Raw genomic sequence first — 14,318 nt, 5'->3', positions numbered from 1 at the left:
AAAGAAGGACCCAAAAGAAGTGAGATATTTGCAGAATACAAGCAGATGAAGAAGAGAAGAAGCAGAAAATAAGGGCAAAGAATATAAATGCAGGAAACTTACATCCTCCTGAACTTTTGTTTTGGTCGAATAAGAAAAGGTCAAACAGATTTATCCATTATTTCATAAATGGTGTAATAGCAATATAATGATTAATGATTTTTAAATGAATGCACAGCTATGATGACTACAGAATTCATAAAGAAGAGATTAATAAGACTCATACAAAGGAATAATTATTAAAATAAATAAATAAAAGACACTAATGAAAAGGATCAATTTGAATACTAATAATTTCGCATACACTAATGACAAATGACTGATTGTAGGTTTGTGTTACATTTATTTCTCTAATTTTACATAGGGGGTTTCAAACAAAGAATTCAAATTCATAAATTTAAGTGACTGAATACATATTCTGTTCAACAAAACTGAAAAAAACATCCTCAGATCTAGTGCTTTCAGATAAATAATGTGAGATTCAGTAAAAATAAATGTATAGAAATGCCACAAGATTTGTAGAGATAAGATTTGTTCAGTGTAACAATGTTTTTTTTTTTTACTATGAATCACTAGAGTATTTGACTGGGTGAAACTCTCTCTGCGGCTTCTTTCCAGTATGAAGTCGCTCATGTGATTTCCGTTGTCCAGAATAAGTAAAACTCTTGTCACAATATGAGCACTTGTAAGGTCTTTCTCCAGTATGAATTCTTTGATGCTGTTTCAGATGGTCAACTCTATTAAAGCTCTTCCCACAGTCACAACACACATGATCTTTCACTTCATTATGTGTTTTCTGGTGCTTTTTACATTGATCCAGCCTTGAAAAACTCTTTCCACACAAAGAACACGAATGAGGCTTCTCATCTGTATGAACACTCAGGTGTTTTTTTAGATGTGAAGATGTAATGAACTTTCTACCACACTGATCACAGTTAAATGGCTTTTCTCCAGAGTGACGGCGGAGATGATTTTTGAAACCCGTTCCATCTTTGAAACTCTTCCCACACTGAGTACAGTGGTACGGCTTCTCTCCAGTATGAACTCGCTCGTGTGATTTCAGTTGTCCAGACACAGTGAAACTCTTGTCACAATATGAGCACTTGTAAGGTTTTTCTCCAGTATGAATTCTTTGGTGCTGTTTCAGATTGCCAGCTGTAATAAAGCTCTTCCCACAGTCACAACACACATGATCTCTCACTTCATCATGTGTTTTCTGGTGCTGTTTACAAGTGATCAGCCGTGAAAAACTCTTTCCACAGAAAGGACACAAGTGCGGCCTCTCATCTGAATGAACTATCATGTGTAGTTTTAGATATAATGATGTTTTAAACTTTTTATCACAATGATCACAATTAAATGGTTTTTCTCCAGTGTGAATGTACAGATGATAACTGAGACCTTTGGCACTTATGAAACTCTTCTCACACTGAGTACAGTGGTACGGCTTCTCTCCAGTATGAACTCGCTCATGTATTTTCAGGTTTCCAGAGTGAGTGAAACTCTTGTCACAATATGAGCACTTGTAAGGTTTTTCTCCAGTATGAATTCTTTGATGTTGTTTCATATTGTCAGCTGTAGTAAAGCTCTTCCCACAGTCACAACACACATGATCTTTCACTTCATCATGTGTTTTCTGGTGATGTTTACAATGATCCAGACGTGAAAAACTCTTTCCACAGAAGGAACACACATAAGGCTTCTCATCTGAATGAACTTTCAGGTGTTGTTTTAAATGTTTAGATGAATGAAAATGTTTACCACACTGATCACAGTTAAATGGTTTCACTCCAGTGTGAATTCTCATGTGTGCATTAAGGTTTCCTTTTTCTCTGAAACTTTTTCCACACTGAGTGCATGTATACGGTTTTTCTCCAGGGTGAACTCTTATGTGTCTATTAAGGTTTGCTTTATATTGAAAACTCTTTCCACACTGAGAGCAGATGTGCGGCTTATTATCTTTTGTTCTTTGAGTTGTGAAGTTGTGACATTCCTTTTCTGCTTCATTAAGTTTGTGTCTTTGTGGTTTCATCTCTATCCAGTCTAAAATAAAAAACATTTTGTGGTTAAAATAAGTCCAAGTGAACTCTTATTTTAAAGAAGAAAGCAAAAGAATATCTTTAATGTGCCAAAGTTTCGTTCTGTCATTTTCTTGCTAATACAATCAAACTGTGTTTAACAATTGCTACAAATTTAGATGCACTTCTATATAATTTATGAGCTCATTATTTCACATCCACCAAATCTGGTGAACCAGACAACGATCAAAAACGGACACCAACCTATTTGTTCCTCAGTATCTTCTTGTTTTATTCTGGATGGTTCTGGATAACTCATGTCTTCAATCTCCTCCTTAATAAAGTCCATCTTTACAATAGTACGGCACATAGATTTCAATTGTTTGTTATTGGATTTCTTCTGTTACAGCTTCTCAAGACGATCATCTTCTTCTTTTACGTTTTCTGGTAGTTTATAACCGCTTTAAGGCGCATTTGCGCCATCTATTGGAGTCCAGAGCAATTGCGTTGGAAAAACAGAGAAATAACATTAGTTCCAATCAGAACAGAAGTGAGCGTGTTATGGGCACTTCAAAACAGTGAATAATTACTTAAGATCTATTTAGAATTTTAGAATGTATTTTTAGAATTCTTTTCCATCAAACGGTTAAATGTACAACACTGCGCGTGTGCTGCGTCAAAGAGACATGCGCATTAGAATGTAAACAAACAACACGCTGAATGAAAATGCACATTCATTCTCTGACAATAGATGGCGCTTTTGGAACAGCAAAAATCCAGCCGTTACCCGTTAACCAGTTACCCGATGTGAAATAATGCATCTAAAAATACTATAATAATGGACAATCGCAATACCTAAAATCACACACAAAGTCAGTGAAATACGATTTTTTTTTTATCATACACAGTCTATAGATGACATCATTTGTGGAACATGATGAACATCACAAGCAATTTGACAAAACAAAACTAAAGCAGAGGAGAGAAATGTTTGAATTTATAAATAAGTCTGTTTTCTTGCGCTGTTGTTTTTAAACCATTCCTTCCACAAAAAGAGCACGAGGCCTGTCGTTAAATCGAGTTCTCTTGAACAAACAGTGACATAAAATTATACCAAAATGTCCGTTTGTCAAGTATCCTCATAGAGCAGTATTAAATGAGTTAGTTCACTCAAAAATGAAATTTCTGTCATTAATTACTCACCCTCATGTCGTTTAACACCCGTAAGACCTTCGTTCATCTTCGGAAAACAATCTAAGATATTCTGATTAAATCTGAGAGGTTTTTTTTATCCTCCATTGAAAGCAACGAAATTACATTCAAAGTCTAGATAAGTAGTAAAAACAACATTAAAATACTCAACGTGACTGCAGTGGTTCAATCTTAAAGGAACACTCCAGTTTTTTTGAAAATAGGCTCATTTTTCAACTCCCCTAGAGTTAAACAGTTGAGTTTTACCGTTTTCGAATCCATTCAGCCGATCTCTGGGTCTGGCGGTACCACTTTTAGCATAGCTTAGCATAGTTCATTGAATCTGATTAGACCGTTAGCATCTTGTTAAAAAATGACCAAAGAGTTTCAATATTTTTCCTATTTAAAACTTGACTCTTCTGTAGTTACATTGTGTACTAAGACCAATGGAAAATGAAAAGTTGCGATTTTCTAGGCCGATATGGCTAGGAACTATACTGTCATTCCGGCGTAATGATCAAGGAACTTTGCTGCCGTACCATGGCTGCAGCAGGTGCAATGATATTACGCAGCGCCTGTGACCCCCTGCTTGCACAGGGAGCGTCCCTTGCAACCATTGAGACATTTGTGAGAGACGCTGCGTAATATCATTGCGCCTGCTGCAGCCATGGTACGGCAGCAAAGTTCCTTGATTATTACGCCGGAATGACAGTATAGTTCCTAGTCATATCGGCCTAGAAAATCGCAACTTTTCATTTTGCGTCGGTCTTAGTACACGATGTAACTACAGAAGAGTCAAGTTTTAAATAGGAAAAACATCGAAACTCTTTGGTCATTTTTTAATGAGATGCTAACGGTCTAATCAGATTCAATGAACTATGCTAAGCTATGCTAAAAGTGGTACCGCCAGACCCGGAGATCGGCTGAATGGATTCGAAAACAGTAAAACTCAACTGTTTAACTCTAGGGGAGTTGGAAAATGAGCCTATTTTCAAAAAAAGTGGAGTGTTCCTTTAATATTATGAAGCGACAACAATACTTTTTGTGCATAAAAACATAACAAAAATATTTTTTTAAGCCTAAAAATGTTGAAATTGATAGCTTTCAGTTTTACTAATGTTGAATGTCTATAATTAATTAAAAAAACAAAACAAAAAAACAACATCAGTAGCAGTATTAGTATCAGTGATACTGGCCTTCATTCATAAAAAGATACCATAAAACAAATATTTAAAACATTTAAGTATTTCTACATTAATTTGGAAATAAACTGTGAAATTATGGCAGTATCAAAATATTAAAAACTCCAATGTTTTTAATTGCGATTTACTACAGAAAACGTGCGATTAGTTAATTTTTAATTGATTGACAGCACTAATACGTGTGTAGGCCTACATATATATATATATATATATATATTATATATTTATACTATATATATATAGGTCTACACACGTAATATATATATATATATATATATATATATATATATATATAAAACTAAGAAACAGTTGTCTGTTTTGATACAAAGGTACGTCACTTTATCAATTCTGAAGGAAAATACACCCACTCGAACTTTCAGCACAGAAGAGACACATTTGGAAATAAACATATCAGAGCATATAGTAAAATGTATATATAAATGACTAAAGAAATTAATAACATGTAAGAATAATTATGCAGCATAAGGAATATAACGATTAATGATGATTACATGAATACACTATCAATGACTAGAATTTATAGAGATTAATAAGACTAATAAAAAAGACATTTATCAAAAGAATAAATTTGAATACTAATAATTTTGTATAGACCAATGACAAATGACTTTTGAGGTTTTGTTACATTTATTTCCAGTCTCTAAATTTAGATGAATTAAGAATTAAAATTCATAAATTAAATTAAAGTGACTGAATACATTTGTTCCCCAACATAACAGTGTACAACAAAACATAAAAACACCTCTACAAATGTTGTGGAATTTCTATACATTTATTTTACCTGAATCTCACATTATACTGAAAGCACTAGATCTGAGGATAACATTTATTCAGTGTAACAATGTTTCTTAATATGAATCACTAGAGTTTTTGACTGGGTGAAACTCTCTCCTGAGTACAGTGGTACGGCTTCTCTCCAGTATGAAGTCGCTCATGTGTTTTCAGGTTTCCAGAATGAGTGAAACTCTTGTCACAGTATGAGCACTTGAAAGGTTTTTCTCCAGTATGAATTCTTTGGTGCAGTTTACAAGTGATCAGCCTTGAAAAACTCTTTCCACAAAAAGGACACAAGTGAGGCCTCTCATCTGAATGAACTTTCAGGTGTAGTTTTAGATTTGATAACGTTTTAAACTTTTTATCACAATGATCACACTTAAATGGTTTTTCTCCAGTGTGAATGTACAGATGATATCTGAGACCTTTGGCACTTATGAAACTCTTCTCACACTGAGTACAGTGGTACGGCTTCTCTCCAGTATGAATTCGCTCATGTGTTTTCAGGCGTCCAGTCAGAGTGAAACTCTTGTCACAATATGAGCACTTGTAAGGTTTTTCTCCAGTATGAATTCTTTGGTGCCGTTTCAGACAGTCAGCTCTAGTAAAGCTCTTCCCACAGTCCAAACACACATGATCTCTCACTTCATTATGTGATTTCTGGTGCTGTTTACAATTATCCAGACGTGAAAATCTCTTTCCACAGAAAGAACACACATAAGGCCTCTCATCTGAATGAACCTTCAGGTGTTGTTTTAAATGTTTAGATAATTGAAAATGTTTACCACACTGATCACAGTTAAATGGTTTCACTCCAGTGTAAATTCTCATGTGTGCATTAAGGTTTCCTCTTTGTCTGAAACTCTTTCCACACTGACTGCATGTAAACGGTTTCTCTCCAGTGTGAACTCTTGTGTGTTTGTTAAGGTTTCCTTTATTTTGGAAACGCTTTCCGCACTGAGTGCATGTATACGGTTTCTCTCCAGTGTGAACTCTTATGTGTACATTTAGGTTTCCCTTATTTTGGAAACTCTTTCCACACTGAGAGCAGGTGTGCTTATTAGCTTTTGTTCTTTGAGTTGTGAAGTTGTGACATTCCTTTTCTGCTTCATTAAGTTTGTGTCTTTGTGGTTTCATCTCTATCCAGTCTAAAATAAAAAAATTTTGTGGTTAAAATAAGTCCAAGTGAACTCTGATTTAAAAGAAGAAAGCAACAGAGTATCATTAAAGGATTAGTTCACTTTCAAATGAAAATTACCCCAAGCTTTCCTTGCCCTCAAGCCATTTTAGGTGTATATGACTTTCTTCTTTCTGATGAACACAATCTGAGTTATATTAATAAATATCCTGAAGCATCCAAGCTTTATAATGGCAGATATCATAACCTTATCGTAAACACATTCGACACGGCTCTGGGGGGTTAATAAAGGCCTTGCGAAGTGATGCGTTTGTGCAAAAAAAAAAAAAAAAAACATATTTAACAAGTTATGAAGTAAAATATCTACCGCATTCCGTATTCAAATTACGAAAAAAAAAAAAAACGGAACTGGCGACACGTCAATGGTCTGGCGGAAACTCGATATTTTACTTCATAACTTGTTAAATATGGATATTTTTTTACACAAATGCATCGCTTCGCTTCAGAAGGCCTTTATTAACCCCCCGGAGCCGTGTCGAATATGTTTATGATGGATGGAAGCACTTTCTTCAGCTCATACTCGTGTGGTAACTCCTACTTATAAAGCTCGGATGCATCACGATATTTATTAATATATCTCTGATTGTGTTCGTCAGAAAGAAGACAGTCATGTACGCCTAGGATGGCTTGAGGGTGAGTAAAGCTTGGGGTAATTTTCTTTTGAAAGTGAATTAATCCTTTAATATTGCAAATTTTAGTTCTGTCATTCTCTTGTTAATACAATCAAACTGTGTTTAAAGCTGCTGTCCGTAACTTTTGCCTCTTTGTCGCCATCTCTGTTTGCAACCTGCAATTGCAGTGACATGCGAATTATTGTCTTTACGTGCATTGTGCATCGGCACAGCTCCTCAGCACGGATTAATCTAATGTTTGCTGTCAGTTACCATAACGGTGTGGATACTGTACTTTAGAATCATAGATTATAGTCTTGAAATATGACCAAAGTAGGAATTTTCACCGGAAAATGTCATCTGAACAAGTAAGCAACATGTCTGCCGCTATTGTTTTGAGGGGAAAAGCATTAGCCTACAATAAATCTCGCTGCCAATGGTGATTAAATCTAACAATCACTTAGCTCATCTCGCATCAAACCGTGCAAATTATTATTGTTGTTGTTACTTTCTCAAATTGTTAATGTTAAGCATTGCGTGACTATGTATTTAGTGTGTATTAGCATTGCCTGTAGATTTCAATTTCTGTAGCCACTCCGCAGTCCGAAGTCTTTTGCTTTTGACTACAGCTGAATCTCCAGTTGTCACTGATGATTGTCATTTGGACCTTTCTGGATTACAATCCGCTATCAAAATTATAAGTTTAATTATTTCAGATGCTGTGAGAAAAGGCTATAAATGATCCGCTACCAGCAGCATCCTATATGCATAGTCTAGCCTGGACTCCTTCCTTTATGTTTACAGACGTGACGTAATGACGCAAAGACGAACTGCTGCATGCTCGAATTTCCCGCGGAAATCCACTAGTATAATTTTATTATAAAACATTATTACAAGCTTACTGTTGTGAATCGGGCTAAGGTAAGGAGATAGTTTTGAACGCTGGCTGGTTATTGATTTTGGATAATTTTTAACCAAAAGTTACGGACTGCAGCTTTAACAATTGCTATACAAGATTATTATCATTTAAATGCATTTCTATATAATTTATCAGCTCATTATTTCACATCCACCAAAGCTTTGTAGTCAGCAACCAAGAACTGGACACCAACCTATTTGTTCCTCAGTATCTTCATGTTTTATTCTGGATGGTTCTGGATCACTCATATCTTCAGTCTCCTCTTTAACAAACTCCATCTTTACAATAGTATGGCACATAGCAATTGTTTTCTATTGGATTTCTCCTGTTACTTCTTCTCAAGGCGATCATCTTCTTTTACGTTTTCTGGTAGTTTGTAAAACGTTTTAAAGGCGCATTTGCGCCACCTATTGGAGAGCAGAACGTTGCATTGGAAAAAGAGGAATTAACGTTAGTTACAATCAGAACAGAAGTGTGCACGAATTGTTATCGTGGGCACTTAGAAATACATAGAATAATTCCTTATTACGACTTATTTAGAATTTATTTTTAGAATATTTTTTCCATCAACCAGTTATGTACAACACTGCGCGTGTGCTGCGTCAAAGAGACATGCGCATTAGGATGTAAACAACCTCAACACGCTGAATGAAAATGCGCATTTACTCTCTGACAATAGATGGCGCTTTTGAAACAGCAGAAATGCAGCCGTTACCCCGGTAAAATTGTGAGTTGTGAAAAAACTATATGATCTAGGACATTTATTCAGTGCGCGTCATAAAGACTACATAAAGACCATGTTTAATTTAATATGGCATCTAACCTGACAAAGATCAAAAAGAACAGGTTAAATAAAACATTTCGTTAGAATACTGTAATAAGGACAAATGCATTACTTAAAAATCAGTCAGTGAAGTATGCTACTCGTTTAATTTTTTTTTAATCATACAGAGTGTATAGATAACATTTAATTTCAGCTGATCTGTTCTTTCAGTAATAACATACAAGGGATTTTTAATAAAACACTATTATAATTATGTTTCCAGTTTTGAAATCCTGCTGTCCTGTAAATCCTCTTTTTTCCAAGCTTACAACTTAGTGCAACAGGAGCTTTAAAACCATAGTAAATAATGCAAATGATCAACAGTTTGTTTATTGTTTAATATTAGCTTCTATTTTTTTCTGCTGAACTGAAGCTTTGGTACTTTATTGTTCTTAAGCAGTCAACAATAAAGGATAAAATGAACTCCAACCTCTTTGTATATTTACATACCTGGTAATTTGGGTTTACAATAATGCTGTACATCCCAAACATATTTATCACAGTATTAAGATAGAATGATTAAACACATTAATGTGATTGAAACTACATAACTCATTCTCTGTGTTCATTAAATGCAGAGGGAATTTAATTAACAGTTTATTAAATGTTCACAGAGGAAAAAAAATGTTCAACAGAAAAGATCAAGTTCAGCTGATTTGCAGCTGAAGAAAAGCAAGAGTTGGAAATGACCTGGGCTGGAGAATGAATCTGTAGGAAGGTGCCAGAGAAACAAAAGTAGAAAAAACTTGTTGTAAGAACATTAAACTGACAGAGAGCTGTAACAAACCAGCACCACAAAGAACAATCTGGCAAAGGTCTGTTTTTAGTACATCGTGGTCTTGTAAACACCCTTACAAAAAACTCACAGGAAGGCCAGTGGACAGCTTTAATCTAGATGATATTGTGCTTTTAAGACAAACTCCATATTTTATCTCACAGAATTTAATGTATTTGACATGAAAACAAATGTTGATCACTTGCAACATTTATTAATATGAGCGTGAAGACTTGATAAATGTCTAAAACTCTTCTCACACTGAGTACACTGATATGGCTTCTCTCCAGTATGAAGTCGCTCATGTGATTTCATGTTTCCAGACAGAGCGAAACTCTTGTCACAATATGAGCACTTGTAAGGTTTTTCTCCAGTGTGAATTCTTTGGTGCTGTTTCAGATTGTCAGCTGTAGTAAAGCTCTTCCCACATTCACAACATAAATGATCTTTCACTTCATTATGTGATTTCTGGTGCAGTTTGAAATGATCCAGTCTTGAATAACTCTTTCCACACAAAGAACATAAGTGGGGCCTCTCATCTGAATGACCTTTCTGGTGTTTTTTTAAATGTGATGACGAAATGAACTTTCTATCACACTGATCACAGTTAAATGGTTTTTCTCCAGAGTGAATGCGCAGATGAATTTTTAAACCTGTTGCATCTTTTAAACGCTTTCCACACTGAGTACAGTGGTACGGCTTCTCTCCAGTATGAACTCGCTCATGTATTTTCAGTTGTCCAGACCGTGTGAAACTCTTGTCACAATATGAGCACTTGTAAGGTTTTTCTCCAGTATGAATTATTTGGTGCTGTTTCAGATGACTAGATGTAGTAAAGCTCTTCCCACAGTCACAACACACATGATCTCTCACTTCATTATGTGTTTTCTGGTGCAGTTTAAAACTGTTCAGTCGTGAAAAACTCTTCCCACAGAGAGAACACACATAAGGCCTCTCATTTGAATGAATTTTCAGGTGTTTTTTTAGATTTGATGACGAAATAAAATCTTTACCACACTGATCACAGTTAAATGGTTTTTGTCCAGAGTGAAGGAGCAGATGATTACAGAGACTTGATGATTGCGAAAAACTCTTTCCACACTGAGTGCACGTATACGGTTTTTCTCCAGTGTGAACTCTCATGTGTCTGTTAAAGTTTCTTTTATCTTGGAAACTATTTCCACACTGTGAGCAGGTGTGCAGCTTTTTGGCTTTTGTTCCTTGAGTTTTGAAGTCATGTTTCTCCTCCTCTTCATTCAGTTTGTGTTTTTGCTCCATCACTTCCATCTGGTCTAAAATAAATGTATAAGGTAGTTTGAATCAGTTTAAGGAAAATAAATGTGACAAGTCAAGTTAACATTACTAACACAAAGACAACAAGAGATCAGGGGTGTATCCCAGAAAGCACGTTACGTGACATACCCGAGTATGTTTAAGGGTAAGTAAGCGGATAACCTCAACTTTCGGTTCCAAAAACTTTTAGCCATAGCAACTTACTCTCTGAACATAACCTGCTCCAGAGCAGGATTCGTTCCAGGGTTAGTTACTTCAGAGGTGTTCAGCGCATGCGTTACCTATTGATGAGGCTCAGTGAGCAGGGCTCCAGACTGCGACCACCACGTTGCCCAACTGAAAAGAGCTGCCATTTCTGTTGCATATGAGAAACATCAAACGGCAAACGAAACGAAAGTGAAACGAAACTGCAGTACTCGTTTGAGCTGCGCCGCATGAACCACAGATCTAACAGCACTGTCGTGGGAAACCAGGGGAAACTGTGCCATGATGAACGAAGTTATATAAGGTGTTTCAGTCCACAAATCACCAACATTCACCATGGATTTAATGTAGTAACACTAACTGTAACCATGGTTTTGTGGCAGAAATAGCCACATTTTTTTTCAACAGGACGTTTTCTATGCTACAATGTATTTCTATAATAAAAATATTTGATATATCGTACCTTTTAAGCAATGTGGAAGCAAAATGACAACTTTTACAGCCATGTTATCTTCGCAAGCACTGACTGTTATTTAGTTTAACCAGCCTTTTTTTATTATATAATTAGCATCAAACAAACAACATAGTTCTTATTCACCGTGATTAATAGGTGGTGATATGCACTAAGTATGTAAACAGCCATTTAACAAAAGAAGTAGTATGGCACGCTTTTTCTTAGCGTCAGTTTCAATAGTGACTCGTCGATTCATCGCTCTGTTGAAAATGTCTTGTATGTTAACCCTGAACTTACTCCTGGACGAACCAGCATTCCTCGAGTAAGCAAGGTTTGGGTTAATCAACTGAGAGTTCAGTGGCCTGTTGCACAAAGCCGGTTTCAGTTTCTACCCAGGTAAGTTCAAGATTAGTTTGAGCAAACTCTGGTTTTTCGGGTTTATGAAGCTGGATTGGTTTTTAGCGGGGTTTGTTGCTATGGTAACTGACGCTACACGGCTAACCTGCTCCGGAGCAGGTTTTATTCTGAGTTAGAGATCACAAACCCAAACTCGACCAATCAGCTGTGAGTAAAGTGACATGTATCTGATGCAATAAAGCCACTCCTCCTGTATCTCTCGCTCCAAATTAAATCAGTTTATAGTGAAAACATTTTAGAGACAAAATTTCTCAACATTTGCTGTTAATTATTCTTTATATTTATATTAAATAAATTAAAATTATGAATAATTCATGACATATATAATTAGGCCGATTATATTATAAATAAATATAATACATGCATAATATATAAAGCTTTTAAACAGATTAAGCTTACATGTATTCTTTTGAGCTCTTTGTGAAACTATATTAATTATTTGGTCTATTTGTTTGATTCACATGCGTTGATATTTTCTTTCAGCTGCCTTCTCAAACTTTCACTGCATCAGTGTTTATTCCTGCTTTGTACATGCGTTTTATTTCATATTTTTCATAACGTTCTCTTAATCTTCGGAAGCGACATGAATTGCGCGGCTCTCTTGCGAGAAGTGAATCAAACTGACGTTCTCCTTGTTCCGTGTGATTGGCTGTTTGCCGCACGTGTCAGACTTTCAGGTGCACGCGCTTTGCAAACTCCGGATTAAACCTGAGTTGACAGAGAAAGTTTATACCGAGCGTTGTGCAACAGTTGAACCTGATCTAAACCAGGTTGGATTTATCTGGATTTGTGAACTCCAAACCTACTCTGAAACTCAGAGTTTGTTCAACTAGCTTCATGCAACAGGCCACAGGATATGTTTGACGGTAAGATAACCTAACCTTGCTTCAAAATAACCCCTCATAACAAGGTTATGATTTAGATGCATTCCTTTATCTTTTATCATTCATATACAGCTAATTATTTCACAGCTACTAAAGCGTTCAGTCAACCCGATCACTTTATTTAGTGTTCATGTAAATGCTTTGTTCAGATTCATCAAACGGAAAGAATTCATTCCAACTGAAACAAAAGGTGTTTATGTAAACATAGCTAATGAATCAAGAATGGACACCAACCTATTTGTTCCTCAGTTTCTTCATGTTTTATTCTGGATGGTTCTGGATCACTCATGTCTTCAATCTCCTCTTTAATAAACTCCATCTTCACACAGATTTCAGCTGCTACACCTGGAGTTTGTCCTTCTCTTGTAGGATGATGTAAATATTCCCAGTATTTATTGGTGAATTGTTGTGGGAGGGACACCAGATCTGCCAAATTCAAAGAGAAGTTACTGGATTTATACTGAAATACTTGTTTTCGCCTGATGTCTGAGATCTTCTTTAAAGTGGCACATTAAACACATTTTATTGGTGTCAACAGGCTGAAACAGAGTCTGTGAAAAACTCTTTGCCAACATATTATTACACTCTAATAATACACTAATAAGACACTAATGCATTTCATTACATTACTACAAACATAAACTCTGGAGCTGGTTAATCTGTGAACATCTCTTACCTGCAGACTTGAAATATATGCTAACTTGGACAGAACCACTGATAACTTTTTTACTATTCAGCCATATATTTGGAGAGCTTCTCGCGTTTAACGAGCTAACTTGAGCTCGACATGACGCGCGTGCTTATGGCGCGCGATCTCACACTCCGTCGCTAGGGAAACAAAGACGCTAAAATGCACACAAATAAGCTTCTCTACTACTTACTGTTAGTTTTCTCCACACTGCAAAATCCTTATGTGTTTATATGTGTAGGCCTATTTAAAATACGGCACAAATTCTCCAAAAAAAAATCTCCCAAAAAATCGCTAACTTTATTTAAATATTGGCCTAGCCAAAATAGCTCCTTGTCATAAAACGTTATTAAAAGTCGCAGCAGCAATAAGAAAGTCGATAAATATGGCGACAAAATGCCCAAATTGGTAACACTTTCAGCTTCAACTGTTGAAAGTTTCAGCCACAATGTTTTTTCAGCACTCCTCTCGTCTCTCGCCTTTCTCTCTTCTGCGCATCCTCAGTACGCGCGGTGTCCTGCTTCTTAAAGGGGCCGCGTATTTTTAAGTAAACCACATCTCCGCACTGTTAAGCCGATTTTGAGCTTTGTCGCGTGTTGTTTGGCGTGCAGTGTACGGGGGAAAAAAAAGGCGATTAACCTCTCCTGACAATCGGATGGTCGGATGAATTTCTGGCATTTTGGTCGCCCCTTGTGAAGAGTTACGAACCGTTTTCCCCTCACTGCGCCTGCGTGATAAATTAAATAATTTCATCTTTAAAAAGAAAACGAAAAGTGTGAGATCTATAAGTTCTGTAGCTATCAAACT

At 36.0% G+C, this 14,318-nt stretch overlaps 5 protein-coding genes across 12 annotated transcripts in view; all 5 read right to left on the bottom strand.

Annotated features, from left to right (window-relative positions):
- Positions 1-14,318, bottom strand: part of LOC127495739 (zinc finger protein 436-like) — an 83,947-nt gene that overhangs the window by 25,497 nt on the left and 44,132 nt on the right. For 2 of the 6 annotated variants that reach the window (XM_051862958.1, XM_051862961.1), the window contains exons 2-3: positions 13,058-13,168; positions 8,897-10,863 (exon numbers count right to left, since the gene is read on the bottom strand). In XM_051862958.1, the coding sequence (XP_051718918.1) occupies positions 9,770-10,863; positions 13,058-13,142 (1,179 nt within the window). In that variant the 5' untranslated portion in view covers positions 13,143-13,168 and the 3' untranslated portion in view covers positions 8,897-9,769. The other 4 variants (XM_051862959.1, XM_051862960.1, XM_051862962.1 and 1 more) reach the window with 4 other exon arrangements.
- LOC127495762 (gastrula zinc finger protein XlCGF8.2DB-like) overlaps positions 1-14,318 on the bottom strand; it is a 57,141-nt gene that overhangs the window by 3,516 nt on the left and 39,307 nt on the right. The gene's annotated exons all lie outside the window — the stretch shown is intronic.
- Positions 1-14,318, bottom strand: part of LOC127495752 (gastrula zinc finger protein XlCGF8.2DB-like) — a 65,808-nt gene that overhangs the window by 28,859 nt on the left and 22,631 nt on the right. The gene's annotated exons all lie outside the window — the stretch shown is intronic.
- The window catches only part of LOC127495755 (zinc finger protein 239-like), a 62,032-nt gene that overhangs the window by 44,573 nt on the left and 3,141 nt on the right, over positions 1-14,318 (bottom strand). The window lies entirely within an intron of this gene.
- LOC127495720 (zinc finger protein 420-like) lies at positions 363-8,345 on the bottom strand. 2 transcript variants are annotated; one of them, XM_051862807.1, is made up of 2 exons: positions 8,167-8,345; positions 363-2,082 (listed from the first exon to the last, which is right to left on the bottom strand). In XM_051862807.1, exons 1-2 carry the CDS (start codon positions 8,270-8,272, stop codon positions 602-604), a joined length of 1,587 nt encoding a protein of 528 aa, XP_051718767.1. In that variant the 5' UTR covers positions 8,273-8,345; the 3' UTR covers positions 363-601. The 2 variants fall into 2 exon arrangements, with proteins under 2 accessions (XP_051718767.1, XP_051718766.1); XM_051862806.1 differs by lacking the exon at positions 8,167-8,345 and adding an exon at positions 2,322-2,625.

This window comes from Ctenopharyngodon idella, chromosome 15 (genome assembly GCF_019924925.1).
Source record: "Ctenopharyngodon idella isolate HZGC_01 chromosome 15, HZGC01, whole genome shotgun sequence".
NCBI lineage: Eukaryota > Metazoa > Chordata > Actinopteri > Cypriniformes > Xenocyprididae > Ctenopharyngodon > Ctenopharyngodon idella.
This window is presented reverse-complemented; position numbering and strand designations above follow the sequence as displayed.

Bases quoted from the DNA above. Each gene is read 5' to 3' on its own strand.
- LOC127495720 (XM_051862807.1), bottom strand. From the start codon at position 8,272: ATGTGCCATACTATTGTAAAGATGGAGTTTGTTAAAGAGGAGACTGAA. The intron at 2,083-8,166 runs GTTGGTGTCCAG...TTTTTATTTTAG, and splicing joins AGATACTGAGGAACAAATAG to ACTGGATAGAGATGAAACCA.